Source organism: Humulus lupulus, chromosome 7, assembly GCF_963169125.1.
Source record: "Humulus lupulus chromosome 7, drHumLupu1.1, whole genome shotgun sequence".
NCBI classification, from domain to species: Eukaryota; Viridiplantae; Streptophyta; class Magnoliopsida; order Rosales; family Cannabaceae; genus Humulus; species Humulus lupulus.
Genome location: NC_084799.1, coordinates 205,684,069 through 205,701,242, shown reverse-complemented (window position 1 = coordinate 205,701,242; position 17,174 = coordinate 205,684,069). Strand labels below are relative to the sequence as shown.

General features: G+C 31.3%; 1 protein-coding gene across 1 annotated transcript; it reads right to left on the bottom strand.

The window, feature by feature from the left end:
- Positions 1-4,150: 4,150 nt before the first annotated feature.
- Positions 4,151-13,897, bottom strand: LOC133789229 (G-type lectin S-receptor-like serine/threonine-protein kinase At4g27290). The gene is made up of 7 exons (XM_062226994.1): positions 12,584-13,897; positions 12,312-12,467; positions 5,704-5,849; positions 5,383-5,593; positions 5,051-5,288; positions 4,821-4,971; positions 4,151-4,743 (listed from the first exon to the last, which is right to left on the bottom strand). Exons 1-7 carry the CDS (start codon positions 13,875-13,877, stop codon positions 4,456-4,458), a joined length of 2,484 nt encoding a protein of 827 aa, XP_062082978.1. The 5' UTR covers positions 13,878-13,897; the 3' UTR covers positions 4,151-4,455.
- Positions 13,898-17,174: the final 3,277 nt, after the last annotated feature.

Sequence of the window (17,174 nt, the reverse complement as noted above, 5' to 3'; positions counted from 1 at the left end):
TGTTTTATTGTAACATAATCATTTTTTTTTTTAAAAAAAACAAACAAAACTACTTGTGTTGTTACTTGGGAAAAATACAAAGTAAAGAAGGCCAATTCCATCTGAACAGACTAAAAAAAGTAAAAAAAAATACAGTCAGCATAAAAATTACAGAATGAAACTCCAAAGGCCAACTCCAATGGTAAGGGGAAAAAAAATCACCTGTCCCCAAATTTCATATCTACTCCATGTCCCACCAATTATTTAAAGACACATCATTTATTTATTTAATATATATTTAAATTATTTACAACTTTCTCTTTTCCTAACTATACATAAATATGGTGTCTTAAAATAATTGGTGAGACATGGAGGAGACAGAGAATTGGGGACAGCAGATTTTTTTTCTGGTAAGGGTGGCTGTTAGGATATATATTCTGTGATATAATTTTGGGATTGTTTCCTAATCTTTAGGCCTTTATCTTTGCTGTATTTTAGGAGTCAATCTTGGGATATTATCTTGGCTGATCTTTAGGAATTTCGGTTAATGTTGGGATATTATCTTTGTATATATATATATATATGGAATGAATAATAAAAGGGCAGACGATATACTCCAAAACTGTTTCTACATGGTATCTGTCGCCAAGGTTACCTACCATAGCCATGGCAGAAAATGATCAGCAGCCACCACCTTCTTCAAAAATCGAACCTACTTCACCATTCTACCTTGGATCGCAAGATCGACCGGGAGATTTTATTACTCCTACTCGTCTTCGTGGAGACAACTACGATGACTGGGCCGGAGACATCCAAACGGCCCTTGAAGCACGCCGTAAATTTGTGTTCTTAGATGGAACTATCCCTGCCCCTATTGCTCCTTGCACGCAGTCCGACTGGACTACGATCCACGCTATGTTAGTCTCTTGGATTATGAACACCATTGATCCAGAGATTAAAAGCACCCTCTCAAAATATCGCGATGCAAAATGCTTGTGGGATACGTTGAAGTCCCGCTTTGCACTGGTGAATGGTCCACGCATACAACAATTAAAAACTTCCATAGCCAAATGTCAACAAACAAAGTTGATGACTGTTGCCACTAACTTTGGCAAACTGACATCTTTATGGGAGGAATTGTATCAACATGAACCTTTAATTAATTGCAATTGTTGTACTGCCTGTACTGCAGGAAATGAGCATGAGAAACGTCGTAATAATAATATGCTCCATGAGTTTCTTATGGGCTTATATTCTGAGTATTATGCTCAGCTTCGTACTAATATTTTGTCACAGGATCCTTTGCCCACTCTTGATAGAGCTTACCAATTGATGATTCAAGAGGAAAGGGTTCGTCTTGCCGAAACTATACCCGAAGAGAAACAACCTGATGTTGTTGGTTTTGCTGTTCGCACACCGTCTGCCAAAGGCCGTGGTTCAGGTCGTGAGGAGAAGCAAGACAAATCACATCTTTCATGTATCCACTGTAAGAAATCAGGCCATGAGCGCCTATGAAAGAGGAGATCGACGCCCTTGAAAAGAATGGTACATGGACTATGGAGTACCTCCCACCAGGCAAAAGAGCTTTAGGCAGTCAATGGGTATACAAAATCAAATATCACTCTAACGGTCGTATTGAGCGCCTAAAATCTAGGCTGGTTGTGTTTGGCAATCATCAAACTGAAGGTATTGATTATGCTGAGACATTTGCTCCTGTAGCAAAAATGGTTACAGTTCGGGCTTTTCTTGCTGTTGCTGCTTCTAAGAATTGGGAACTTCATCAAATGGATGTTCACAATGCCTTTTTACATGGAGACCTTGAGGAAGAAGTCTATATGAGGCTTCCTCCTGGTTTTGAATCTTCTTATCCTAATCTGGTGTGCCGCCTACGCAAATCTTTATATGGTCTCAAACAGGCACCGCGCTGCTGGTTTGCCAAACTTGTATCTTCTTTGAAAGGCTATGGATTTTTACAATCTTACTCAGATTATTCCCTATTCACCTATACTCGTGGTAGTGTTCAAATGAATGTTCTAGTTTATGTAGATGATCTTATCATTTCTGGGAATGATTCCGCTGCATTGAGGACCTTTAAAGCCTATCTTAGCGACTGTTTTCATATGAAGGATTTGGGACCTCTCAAATATTTCTTGGGCATTGAAGTGGCCCGCAGTTCTTCGGGGTTGTTTCTTTGCCAACGGAAGTATACTCTTGACATCATCTCTGAAACAGGGCTGCTAGGGGCAAAACCGGCTACTTTTCCCATTGAACAGAATCATAAACTTGCCCTTGCAAACGGTGAACTGTATCCTGATCATGCGGCTTACCGACGACTAGTGGGTCGTCTTATCTACTTGACTGTCACTCGTCCTGATCTAGCTTACTCAGTTCATATTCTCTCACAGTTTATGCAGGAACCTCGTGTGGATCATTGGGAGGCGGCCTTAAGGGTGGTTCGTTATTTAAAAGGAACACCTGGTCAAGGTATTCTTTTAACCGCTAATAGTGAGTTGTCATTACAGGGTTGGTGTGACTCAGACTGGGCCGCTTGTCCAATTACTCGTAAATCACTGACAGGTTGGCTTGTGTTTCTTGGCAACTCTCCTATCTCTTGGAAGACCAAGAAACAAAACACTGTGTCTCGTTCGTCAGCAGAGGCAGAGTATAGATCTATGGCAGCTGTTACTTGTGAACTGAAATGGTTAAAAGGGCTCTTGTTAAGCTTGGGTGTACATCATCCTAAGGCGATAAAACTTTTCTGTGATAGTCAATCTGCTCTTCACATTGCTAAGAATCCTGTGTTTCATGAGCGTACCAAACATATTGAAGTTGATTGTCATTTTGTGCGTGATGCCATTACCGAAGGTCTACTTGATCCTTCCTATGTTCCTACAAAGACTCAATTGGCTGACATCTTTACTAAGGCACTTGGAAAAGCTCAGTTTGACGCTTTACTTAGCAAGTTGGGCATCTTTGAACCTTATGCTCCAACTTGAGGGGGGGTGTTAGGATATATATTCTGTGATATAATTTTGGGATTGTTTCCTAATCTTTAGGCCTTTATCTTTGCTGTATTTTAGGAGTCAATCTTGGGATATTATCTTGGCTGATCTTTAGGAATTTCGGTTAATGTTGGGATATTATCTTTGTATATATATATGGAATGAATAATAAAAGGGCAGACGATATACTCCAAAACTGTTTCTACAGTGGCTTAAAATGTCACATCAAAATTCAACCAATCAAATAAAAGAAAAAAAAAAAAAATTTGAAGGCAACGTTGGCACTGCTAGGCAACATTGCCAAACTTCAACTTCTCCACATCAGTTTTTTTTTTTCTTCTTTGACCAATTCTGACAAGCACTAGGCAAGGCAACTCCCATTAGAGTTGGCCTAACCATGTTGAGAAAGGAATATGAATAATGTTCTTATCACCACACAATAAACGAGGCAGGGTTAGGGATGGCTGCCCTGTCCCATCTTGGGTCGGGGCTCCATTGAATAGCCATTTAATAAATATGTTAATTTTTTTTTTCTAAATTGGTTGAAGTAAATTAAAATAATTAAAAACTTATAAATTATACCAATAAGAAATATATATTTTTATATAAATTATTTTATTATATATTTTTAATAATATTTATATTAAAAAAATAAATTAGAATAAAATAATAATAATAAATTAGAATAAATCAGACTCAAAGTATCATTTTGATCTTTTTTGCAAAACGCATAATTTGAATTGTCATTTAACAAAACGTAGAGACTGAACGTATGTTTTGGAAAAATACACGAGTTAAACTAGTATTTTCTATATCTTTAAATTCAGATTTACTATTAGTTAGACGCTAATTGGTTGCTAGTTGAGATATTATATTTTTAATACAAGTCAGCCAATCAACATTTATCTTGAAAAATCCAAATCAAATTTTGAGTCTTCTCATGTTACGCATTAGTTGGAAGATTTTAGGTGGAATTTCATATCTATAAAATGGCTTTAAATATAATCTGAATTGAAGTCCATCTAGATCCCATATTTTGCCGAAGAAAAAAAAACATCATTACATGTAAAAAAAAAAAAATAGTTGGTATTATAGACTTCAATTCATCATAATTTTTTCATGTAATCAATACTTATTACATATTAAAAAAATATTTTTACGATTTCAACTGAGGCAATGCACTTGACTTTCAAATTAACATTAACTAGTATATCCTTCACATCACTTAAAAACTATATATCAACATTTCAAAATAAGACAGTTTGATAATCCTAATAGCAAACTATAAGTTTCTCAAACTCTTGCCTATCACTACTAGGCAATATGTGTAATATAATGGCTAATTATAATCAAGAAAAGATCCAAGAATCATTTTTATTGTCATGATTAGCACATTTTAGGGATCCAAAAACCATTCATCTAGGTCATTCATTGATTCTATATGTATGAACTCTCTATCTTGCCTCGACAACTGTTATGCTTTCATTGCATGATGGGGGCCTAGCAGATGAGAGGAATGATCCCCTTCCCAAAAATCAGTGTTAGTGAAATAGGCTGGTGGTTTGGGCTGAGGCAACACTTTCTCACCACTCAACATTAGAATAACAGAAGACATATCAGGCCTATCAATAGGCTTTTGTTGCACACACAAGAGACCAATGTGGATGCAACGTAATGCTTCTTCCATGCTGTCATATTGATCTTTTAACAAGCACTTGTCAATAAGTTTAAATTCATTGCCTTCTGTCATCAAAGTCCATGCCTGACAAATATTATATAAGCATAAATAAGAAAGACAAAGTGTCGCTATTAATGAAGTTTTTTTGTATGTACACTTACCAATCCAATGAGGTTAAGACCGTTATTTTCATCATAAAGGCCTCTACTCTTCTTTCCACTTATGATTTCTAGGATTAATGTACCAAAGCTAAACACGTCAGATTTTATTGAGAATAGACCATCGGAGATATATTCTGGCGCCATATAACCACTGCATTTGCATAACATTATTTATAAGTATACAATAGATTTATATAAAAGAAACTAAAAACTTTTTGCAAATGCCTTACTAGGTTCCTACTACTTTGCTTGTGCTTCCTTCTGTTTGGTCCCCTCCGAAAGTTCTGGCCAAACCAAAGTCTGAAATTTTGGGATTCATGTTTTTATCAAGTAATACATTACTGGCTTTGAGATCTCGATGTATAATTCTCAATCTAGAATCATGATGAAGATAGAGAAGCCCCTTAGCAATTCCACATATAATCTCAAAACGTTTAGGCCATTCTAATAGTATGCTTTGCCTTTCATCTGCAAATATTGGTTCTAATTTTATTAAAACAAAATAAGAAAATATATATTTATAGAACATGACATGTATTAAAAGAGGTGAAAAGAGTCTTACCAAAGATAAAATGGTCAAGGCTTTTGTTGGACATATACTCATAAATTAATAATTTTATTTCTCTATGAATACAATAACCATATATCTTTACAAGATTTCGATGTTGAAGCTTCGCAATTAGTTTAATTTCATTTTTGAACTCAGTGACTCCTTGTCCAGAACACATTGATAGTCTCTTCACAGCAATTTCTTGACCTCCTTCAAGTATACCCTAATATATCACAATGAATATAATTATTTACTTATTTCAATCTTTAATTACCAATCGATATCTGGTAAAAAGAATAGAGAATATTCAGAAGCAGGTAAATGAGAACTTACTTTATATACAGGTCCAAAACCACCCTCTCCAAGCTTATTATTCTCTGAAAAATTACTAGTGGCAGTACTAATTGTATGCAGATCAAACAATGAAAGCTCCAAGTCTTCATCTTGGCTTTCGTTTATCTCAAATGAATTATTAGTGGCTGTGAAGATTAAAACCTCAAAACAATAAGAAAACCTATACAATCTTGTAAAACCAGTGTTACAACCTCTAGCTCTTTTTGTCTATCTCTTTAAAATATTCAATAGCTTCCCCTCTCTCTCTCTCTCTCTATATATATATATATATATATATATATATATATAAAAGAACGAAAGAGCAAATAGAAAACATGGATGAAACGGTTACATGTAAAGTCATTAATCTGAAGTCCCATTAACTAACCCCTAATGCCCTCCTAACCACCAAAGAGATTGATAGTTACATTTCTCAGTTTCGTATATCTCTTCCGTATAAAAAGAAAGTGTGTACATAACAAAAACTCTTAGTTTTAACGATTTGCTTGGCTAACTTTAACGGAATATTTTAAATATTTAACGGAATATATCTTTAAAACTAACTAAAAATAGATATTTATTAATTATATTAATATAAATTCAAATATATTAAATATCATTATTATAATAATATTTAATATAAGACTACATACATAATGATTATATTAATTCAAATTCAAATGTTATAAAATATCATTATTATAATTATATATAATACAAGACTAGATATTTAATAATTATATTAATATAAATTTAAGTGTTTTAAAATATTATTATGATAATAATATATAATTCTAATTTTTTACTAATTATATTAATATGACTTTAAATATTATAAAATATTATTATTATAATAATATTTAATACAAGACTAAATATTTAATACTTATATTAATAAAAATTTAAATACTATAAAATATCATTATAATAATAATATATAATACATAATATTAATTTTTAATAAAAAAATGATCATTTATGTTTAAAAAGTTATCATATTATATATATTAAAAAAATTATAAATAATGTTTTGGTTTAATTTTTCATTTAATATGTTTATATAATTTTATATATAATATTGGTTATATATTTGAAATATATATGACAATGATACAAATTTAATACAAATAATTATTAAATTCTATAAATAAAACTAAGCAAAAGTGTCTTGTATCTAGTGTATATATATCTTCTATATAAAAAATATATTGATAATGGAAATTCTTGGTTTTAACCGTTTGTTTTGTTATCTTTAACGGAATATTCTAAATATTTAACAAAATATACATTTAAAACTAACTTAAAAATAGATATTTATCAATTATATTAATATAAATTTAAATATTATAAAATATAATTATTTTTAGAGGAAATTACATTTTATATGACATTTTTAATAGAGTGTGCAAAAATATGATTTTTTTTCAAAAAAAAAAAAGTTAATCTATGGCTTTTTTTTTAATAATTTTAACTTTTATGGGTTTATTTTTCCATATTTTTGTATAAAAGTTGGTTTATATCATAACTTTACTCTTAATCAAGTTTTATTAATTTGGAAGGGTATGTGTTTTAATTTGATTTTTTTTTTTTTAACTTATTAGCATTTTTATATTACTAATTTTAAATTAAAATTTTCTTTGGTTGTTTTGTAATTTTTTTTTTGTAATATGAATTGTGTTTAAAATTCTTTTTTAGTTATTATAAAAAAAAATTTCTTTCTAGATTGTTCATTTCTTTTTTGAAATATTTTATATGTTAACCAGTTACTTGATTGATCTTTGATAGTTATGTATAAAAAAAAAAAAAAAATCCTAGAGTTAGGTTAAATAACATGTATCAGGAGGGGTAACCAGTTATCCTGAGATGAGTAAATTTCTGCCATAAGAGAGGTAACTAGTTACCATAAGAGGGGTAATATGAAAAGAAACATCAAATTTGAAGGAAAAAGAGGAAAAACACTTCATTAAAAAAGGAAGAAGAAGTAACTATGATTTTAGTAACATAGGTAACTAGTTACCTTAAAGAACTCAGAAATATACACACATCAGAATGTGAAGGTAACCAGTTACCCCTATAAATATACACACAAATAATGTGAAGGTAACCACTTACCCCCAGAAATGTACACACAAAGAACGGGAAGGTAACCAGTTACCACATATATGAAAATAGAAAGAAAAAAATCAGATCCACCCCTTTCCCTTCTCTCATCTTCTTCATATAATTTTTTTTTCTAGATTTGAATGTTCACATCAGGGTAACAAGTTACACATTCATGTTTTCATATTTTTATTAGTTTTCTTTCCAAATTTTGGTGTTCCTATAAGTGTTACAGTAAATAGAAAATTCTATTTTAATTTTTTTTACATATAGTTGAAAAAACTATAAAAAAAAATTACAATAATAAAAGATAACAAATAAAAAAATAGTAAAATAATTATGTAATGTTAAAATATATGTGTGAAAAAAATGAAAAAAAAAAAAGAAAATTGAATGAGAAAAGAATAAGTACAAAAAATGAAGACAAAAGAAAGAAAAAAAAAACTTAGGAAAGAAAACTAAAAAAATATGAAAAAAAAAAAGAAATGATGAAGGAAAAAAAATAGATGAATGAATAAAAATGAAAAGAAGAAGAAAAAAATTGGAAAAATGGAAAAAAAAAATAAGAATGAAAAAATTGATAGAAAAAAAAAAGAAAAAAAAAAGAAAAAATGGAGAAGAAAAAAAAAAGAAAAAAAAGCTCGTATGTGTGAAAAAAGAAAAAAAAATGGAAGGAGAAAATAATAAATAAATAAATGAAGAAAAAAATGGAAGGAAGAAATGAAAAAAAAAAAGATGAAAGAAAACTGAAAAAATATGAACAAAAAAAAAAACAATACAAATGAAAGAAAAATAATAGATAAATGAATAAAAATGAGAAGAAAAATGGAAAAATTGAAAGAAAAAAAAAAGGATTAAGGAAAAGATTGGTAAAAAGAAAAAGGAAAAAATGGAAGAAAAAATAAGGTATGAAAAAAAGAAATAAAAAATAACTGAAAAAGTTAAGGAAAAAATCAAATAAAATAAATTTTAAAATCAAAGAAAACATAACTATGATAAAAAATGTGACATTTCTATATTTTAGTAGAGCTGTAAATACGGGTCGGGGTTTCTAGCACGGCACGAGCCCGGGAGGCACTAGCACGACACGGCACGAAAAAATATGGGCTTGGGCCAAGTACGCACAAATTAAAAATTGGCACGGCACGACACGACAATCTCCGAAGGCACGACACGAAAGCACGAACAAACTAGCCCGAAAATCACGACACGATAAAATACCTGATATTTTTACATTAATAATGATAATAAGTTTTTATTTGTCAATTATTTATAAATTAAAATGATAATAAAAGTCTATTATTTTTCTCAATGTCTATATTTTTATAATTATATTAATTTATTTTAAGATTTGTGAGTTAAAATTTTTAGCATTTATTAGTAGGTATTCAAATTCTGATAATTATATTTGATATAATTTTGGGTGAAGTATTGTTAAAAAGTATATAAAAATATCTAAAACTATAATTCACACAAAGAAATGTATTTGGATTGGTGGTAAGTTCGTTAATTGTTAAAGAAGAAGTGGAGGGTTCAATTCTCTAGTCTCACATTTTCTTGCAATAATAAGAGTGGGCCGGCCCGGCCCGGCCCGGCCCGGCACGAATTGAAATACGGGCCCAGTCTGAATTATTCAGAGGCACGAAAATGTGGGTCGGGCTGGGCCGGGCCGGCCCATATTTACAACTCTATATTTTAGCTAGCTACTAATTGTGTTTCTCATACTTTAATTGTTTCTTTAATAAATTTTCTTGTACATATTAAAAAAAGTATATGTAGCATCTCGGAATTTCACTTAGCTAGATATTAGTAGTGGTAACTTAGTATTTTAGTTTTCGTGGATATTGGTTCAAGCCGGGAATTAGTTGGAAACTCGTAAAGATAGTTATGAATTTTATAAGTTTAGCCTATAGTTTAGAAATATTAATTTTAACATAAGGTCTGATAAATATAGCTGGTCCTAGAAATATTATTTATTATAATCTAAGGTTTAGATAGAATAACTAAGAACGTGACACTTGTCACATGTATGTTTAGTAAGGATTTAAGCATTTTAGATGAATAAATTAATAAAGGATAGATCTATACGGTCTAGAACCTTCCAGCAGCTATTAGGATTATATTTTACTCAGTCAAAGTTGTTTTACCAAACTTCAAGTGTGCTGAAAACGTGCAAAAATATGTTTAAAATAGCAGTGTATGCTGATATATCGTAGCTATAGGGCTGATACATCGCCTATGGATGATACGGAAAACACGTCGACTTCGCACAAACGAAACCACGGAAGCTCGGGGCATAGGTATAGGCGATATATCGGCTCTTGGAACCATTTTTGAAACTTTGTGGATTTAAACTAGAAACAACCCTCAACAACTTTGACTCGTTCCTGAACATCTTTGATCGAGTTCTGGGCATCTCTTGAGCGAAAATTGTATTTTTAATCATTTATTTATTCATTTTAAAAGGAGTTAGTTTCACTCATTGAACTCTATAAATAGAACCCTTCACTCAGCCATTTTATTCATCATTTAAGCACAGTTCAAAGCCTCTAAGCTCCTAAGTTTGTTCTAGAGAGAAACACTAGGGTTTTGGGGTTAAAGCTTTCGAATCTAAAGCTTTTCTAAACACTTGGGAAGTAAGTTATTGTGTGATTTCGATGTTTGAGGTATAGATCAAAGCTCTAAGCTATCTAAGGTATCGTTAATCTTCAGCTTTATTCCATTTCCATTCGTCTTATTCTTTTCTTTTATTTCAAAACCTAACTTGCTACTATGACTCATGGTTAGGTGTTTGAGTTTCTTGAAACTTAAGGTCTTCGGTAAGTTACTATCTTGATGGTTTGGATCTTCTATTCATCTTCTTTCTCTAGAGGACTTATGGTTTCTTATGTTTGGTTTTAGGAGTTTCCAATCCTGCTCTTGTCTCCAATATCCCTATTTTTTGTAAGGAAAATTAGGTAGTTTAGTTTATGATCTCGTTTATGTTTTGTATGACTTAACATTTCAGGTACAATAAAGGGGTAAGTGTGTCAGGACCTAAGGTGTCTAATGATGTTTGGACCTAAGGTGTCTAATGATGTATGACAGACTTATGTCCGGTAGGATCGGTTGCCACAATTTTATGACGGACCTAAGTTGATGTCCGGTGTATGACGGACTTTTTTCCGGGGCTTAATTGTCACCCCATGAATAAACACTTATCTTTTTATTATATCTGATTTGTTATTATGACTTATGACCTATGATTTATGACTATGACTTATGACCTATGATTTATGACTATGATTATGACTTAAGCTATGATATGACCTATGGTTATGTGATGTGATATGATTAGTATAACTAAGTTTTGTTATGACTCTTGTGTAATTTATGATATGTTGATTAAATGATTATATGACTAACTCTTGTTTGTATTTTCCTTATTGGGTTTAGAAGCTCACCCCTTATGATTTTGTTGTACAGAAAAATGATGATAGAAAGGCCGGTTGGGAGTGGGACCTAGGAGCTTCGTGATGTATTTATGGGGATCATATAGTTGAGGAAGATCAAGTGGACCTATTTATTTATTTTTATTAAAGAATGTTTTCTTTTAAAATTTTATTTAAAAGTTGCTCATTTTAAAGATAATTATTTTATTTTTTGTAAAACCATGGATCCAATATATTTATTTTCAAGTTTTTATTCAATAAAAAAAGCAATATTTATGATTATGATCCAACGTTGTGTTCTCGATAATTTATGAGAAATTAGGGCGTTACAATATAAATCTCATATTTGTGAACATTGATGGTGAAAAATCCATATTTTTTTAAAAATTCCTTATTTTTATCCATATTTTCCACCTATGACACATGACAGGGCCAAACAGATTCATGGGCCCTCACAAGAGGTCTGGGCCCATTTAACAATGAATAAGGAAACCCTAACGGCCCAAGCCATACTACGCCCGATGACGGGAAAGTAACGTAAGCATAATGAAAAGGCCGAAACTAAGGTGTTGTCCCGCATATAATAAAATATTTTTATTATAATAATATTTAATACAAAATTAAATATTTAATACTTATATTAATATAAATTTAAATATTATAAAATATGATTATAATAATAATATATAATACATAATCTTAATTTTTATTAAAAAAATTATCACTTCATATTATATATAATTTTTTTTAAATTATAAAAAATATTTTGGTTTAATTTTTTATTTAATATATTTATGACATTTTTTTTATATAATATTATTTATTTATTTGAAATTTATATGGCAATGATACAAATTTAATAAATATAATTAATAAATTCTATAAATAATACTAATCAATTGCATTATTTTAATTGTATCTAGTATATATATCAAACAATAGTCTAATCTATGTGTTCAAACAACAATTTTATGCCATTTGTTAGTAATAAAAACTATTTGATTTCTTCATAAATGTTTCTTTGCTATAATATTTCATAAAAAAAAGAAAAAAAAAATCAAGGGTAGAGACTGTTACCAATAATGTGTCTCCTCCTCCTGTAAATGTAAAAGCCAACTAAAATGATAAGCCCAACAGCTAATCCGACGATAATAGCAATAATTATCATTGCTCTCTCCACCTTGAACTTATGATTACGATCCGTTCTTTCTTTTTCATCAAAAAGTTTTGGAGCTGAGAAAAGCAAAATAGAGTGTAGAAGAAAACTCATGTAAAACATACTATTTATAATCAAAACAGAATACATAATGTGCACTTGATATAATATATATATATATATATATCTGTACCTGTTGTTGCTGAAAAGGGCATTCGAATATGTACATTTTGTCGGCCATAATAAGTAGCTTGTCGAATATCAAACAGATCTCCGAACCAGAGAACGCAGTCACTTACTTCAAAGCCATAAGCCATGCAAGAGCAATTGCTCAAGCATTTAGCCTTGCATTCGTCTAGATTCACACTCTTATTTGCCCAAATATATTGAGCATTGAGCACTTTCAAGTCAGTAAAGCCAAGGAACACATCTTTCTCTTTATCATCGCAGCTCACAGAACCGTTTCTCACACACCCTTCTGACCAATGCATCACGTTCCAATTTTCTTCATTCTTTGGCTTAAAACCTTCTAAACATTGGCAGATTGGCTTATTCACTTCATATATGACACATTTCGAATTAGCTCCACAGATGCCATAGTAGTCACACTGGTCTGTTGGAATTGTGTAATAAGAACTACTCCAACTTTTGTCTTCTTCTTTCCATTCTTTGTATTCAATTCTTTCGCTCAGGAAAATTCCTAAGATCATTGATGTACTGTCGTTGCTGTAAGTGAAGTAAACTCCATCATCGTTGTGCACGAATTCGTAATCAGACCCGTACCAAGGATATGATAAAGTATTAGAAGCTCCGCTGAAACTTATGCCATCCCAAGGCCCTTCTCGAAACAATTTTGCAGACCCATTACGGATAAATAGTTGAGGGTATGTATGGTGTGGTTCATCAAGCTCAATCCCATAAGTGAAATCTCCATCGCAGGGGTCATCGGAACTCTTCCACGATGATAAACGCCTATTGAGACCTCTCCTCAAGTCCCATCCCAATTTCATTCCTGGTAACATCGTATCAGTAGGATAATCAAAGCTTTCCCACAAATAGTTGTCTGTATTCTCATCTTTCTCATCTCTCAAAACCAAGTTACCACTATCCAAGAGTTGAACAAGTGGTTCCTGTGCTTGTTTCGACGAGTTTGTAGACCAAACGATGCTCTTATTCTGTCCGTAAAGCACAAGATTTCCTGTGTCGTCTATAGTCAACGAGCCAGATGAATCGTCGATCGGTTCACACCTGTTTGCCACCCAAACTACAGTTTGAACTGAGATGTTCTTATACCGAATTCCCAGAAAACGATTCTTTGAACTACCTGGAGTAAAGAATCCCAGTTCAAACCTTCCTCCTCTTGATACCAAAGTTGTGTTTTCACTCATAAATTCTGAAGGTCTAATGGTATCAAGCACAGCAAAAGTTGTTCTGGAAAGAGAAAGTCTCAAAACAACAAAGGTAGCCAGAAAAGAAAGGAACTCCATTTTTTTTCTAATTCATGATGGTGCCAATTATATGATCCATTTTATATAACTTAGTGATGATATAAGTCAAGAGACACGGCAATGGAGTTAATGTTATTGGGTCAGTCAATATATGGATAAGCACACTAGTCCAGCCATTAAATGAATAAACCCACTTGTATCCTCAAGTGATCATAATGGCTAAACAACCACATTTTGCTGACTTTGAGACCTAAAGCAAGTGAATCAGCCATTAAATGAATCCCCAAGAACACAAAAGTGACCAATGATACACCTCTAGCTCTATATTGAACAATGGATATTAATTAATATTTGGTTTAGTAGTTTATTGAGTTTAAGAAAAGTCTCCAAACAAGTTAACCAGAAAATAAAAATAAATAAAAACCTCATTATTTTCTAGTTCATGATGGTGCCAACATTACCCATTTTATCAGACTTTGTGATGATATTACTTAGAGACATGCCATCGGAGCTAATGATATTGAGGTAGTTTTCTGACACCTTATTTGTGGAAAAGTATTCCTCAGTGTAATTGCTAAGGGGCACCACTACAAGAAGGTAGTTGAGATATATCAAAATTTGGAGTTTACAAACATTATTAATATGGTGTGCGAACAAAAATTTATATATCACAACCACCTAACAAAAGAGCAATCAATTTCTTCTCGTTGACCCCTTCAAGAAACTCTCCTAAAAAATTCAACGAATTGCAAATCAAACATAGAGAGAGATAACGAGAGAGAAAGGGAGAGAGAGTGAAGTGTTATATAATTTTCTCTTTCCGAAGGTTTGGTTTGACTAAGTTAATTCATGGGCATGAAATGACCAAAATGCGCTTTGCCCAATCCTTAACTCTTTAATGCCCTCAAGGGTAAAATGGTCTTTTGCAACCATTTCTCACTAATCCTCAATTAATCACAAAATAATTCTCATTACCAGATAAATCTCAGTAATGTACTAAATTACCAAAATACATCTAAGCTCACTCCGAGCTGGGTATTAATCTCTGTTGTGACTAGATCGCTAATTTGCTCACTAGGATCATCTCATGTCGAATTACTCAAATATATCCACATAATAATATGGTCTAAATTACACAACACATATATTTAAAAATATACCCTCAACGGGTCAAACTTACAAAAATACCCTTTTAATAAGAAACGAGTCCACATACATACTTAATACACATAAATATACTACACTAGTCATATCATAATATAGCTCACATAATTCATATAGTCTTGCATAAAATCATAAAATGCACATATTGTCCATTTATGCCCTTCCGACACACTAATCAAAGCACTAAGTGTGATTATCAAATTTGGGATATTACAGTTAGTGACTGCAAGTGTTGAAATAGACAATAACATGCATAATAATAGGTGTCAAGGCTAGGCACAGGACCCTCTCCTATATCAAACATAACATAATATATGTATATATTTATTGTTGGGGTTTTATGCCCTAATTAAAATTCTTTGTAATCTCATTTTATTATCAATAAAAGAATAGAAATCAATTTTTGACTTTGTCAATCACTTTGCTCACATGTGTTTATTTTCATGATTATTTGTTTAATATAAACTTCTAATAAATCCCGAGCATATAGCTAATCTTATTTATAGTGACGTAATCACAGTGGAATATAAATATGATTATATGTTCAAAATAAGTTAGTCCTAAGATTAGTCAGTGCACCGGATTTACACTGACTTGCCAATCTACGATATGATCTACTTACACATTACAGTGTTATGTTCTTTCCAGAACATTAGCAAAGTAGATAAGATCGGATGTATTTGTTACATCGGACAGGACCGATATTGACAGTTGATAAGATAAGTAAACATACCGTTATTATCTATTCTAGTCATATCATATAGTTGACCATAGGTCAATTCAATCTCAATTCTGAGTGGTTAGTATTCTAACTGATTGTATTATTTGAGTTATTTGACTTGTTCGTTACTAGCTTACCCTACGGACTAGCCCATACTTACATCTTGGGAACTCGGTAGTATAATTGAGTGGGAGTGTTAATCATAGATATGAACATCTATAGCTTCTGATGAAGAAGTGAAATGATGGTTTCCTTTTAGTTTGGTTCAAGGTGTTAAATGATAGAGATCTCATTTCAGTAATTAAATTAGTTTACTGAAATATCATTTACAAGGAACTAAGTATTTTAAGGATAAAATACAATGAGGGGTAAAACGGTATTTTAGTCCTATCTCATTGTAGACCGTCTATAGAGGATTGAGTGACAATTATGGTTGTAACAATGGATAATTAATAGCGTATTTATATTTGTTATAGAGCGTTCTATGAATTCAAGAGTGCAATTCTAAGTTTATAGTGGAGTCACGATGAATTAATAAGTTAGTAAATTTATTTGTTAGATTTATGATAACTTATTGGAGCTTGATTTCATAGGCCCATCATCTAGATAGTCTCAATTAATTTATTTAATTATCAATTAGAATTATCAAAGTTGATCAGGTCAATTTTGGATAGTTTCACAGAATTGTGTAATTTTGAGAAGAAAAGAGAAATTATGACAGATTTATTAATTAAGATAAATTGGTATCTAAATTAATAAATAAATTTAAATCAATGTTCAAATTATAAATGATTAATTTGATAAAGGATTTAAATAATTATTTAATTAATTAAATCAATAGAAAATAATACAGGCCTTGATTTTAAGTCCAATGGACTTATAATCAAATGGGAAATTTCACGGACCTATAGCCCATGATAATTTCGACCTAGGGCTTCAAAATGACTGTTATTTTATTGATTTTTAATTAAATTAAATGGCCTAATTGAGTCTATAAAAAGAGTGCTTAGAGAGAAGTCATAAGTAAAGATTTCTGATAAGTTTGATAAGCCACAAATCAGATTTTCTGATAGTTTTAGATTCTCTCTAAACACAAGTCCTTTTCTAAGCCTCTTTGTTATTTTCTCTTCTTCTCTCTATATCAATCTCATGTGTTGAGAATTGCCCACACTAGTCTAGGTGGTTCTAAGGATACATTGGAAGACCGTGAAGAAAATAGAAGATCGGTTCAGTTTCTTGATAATACTCTGCGACAGAGAGGATACAAGAGTTAGAGAAACTGAAGGAAGGACTCTTTAATTCCGCTGCGTATACTGTAAGTATTATATTTTTTGTTTCTCTTTGAATTCAATTTTAGAAACATGTTTTAGGCCATCTCGTATTAATTTTTTTAATATTAGATATACCTGAAAATAAATAAAGATCATGTATAAGCTTTTTCCAACAACTGG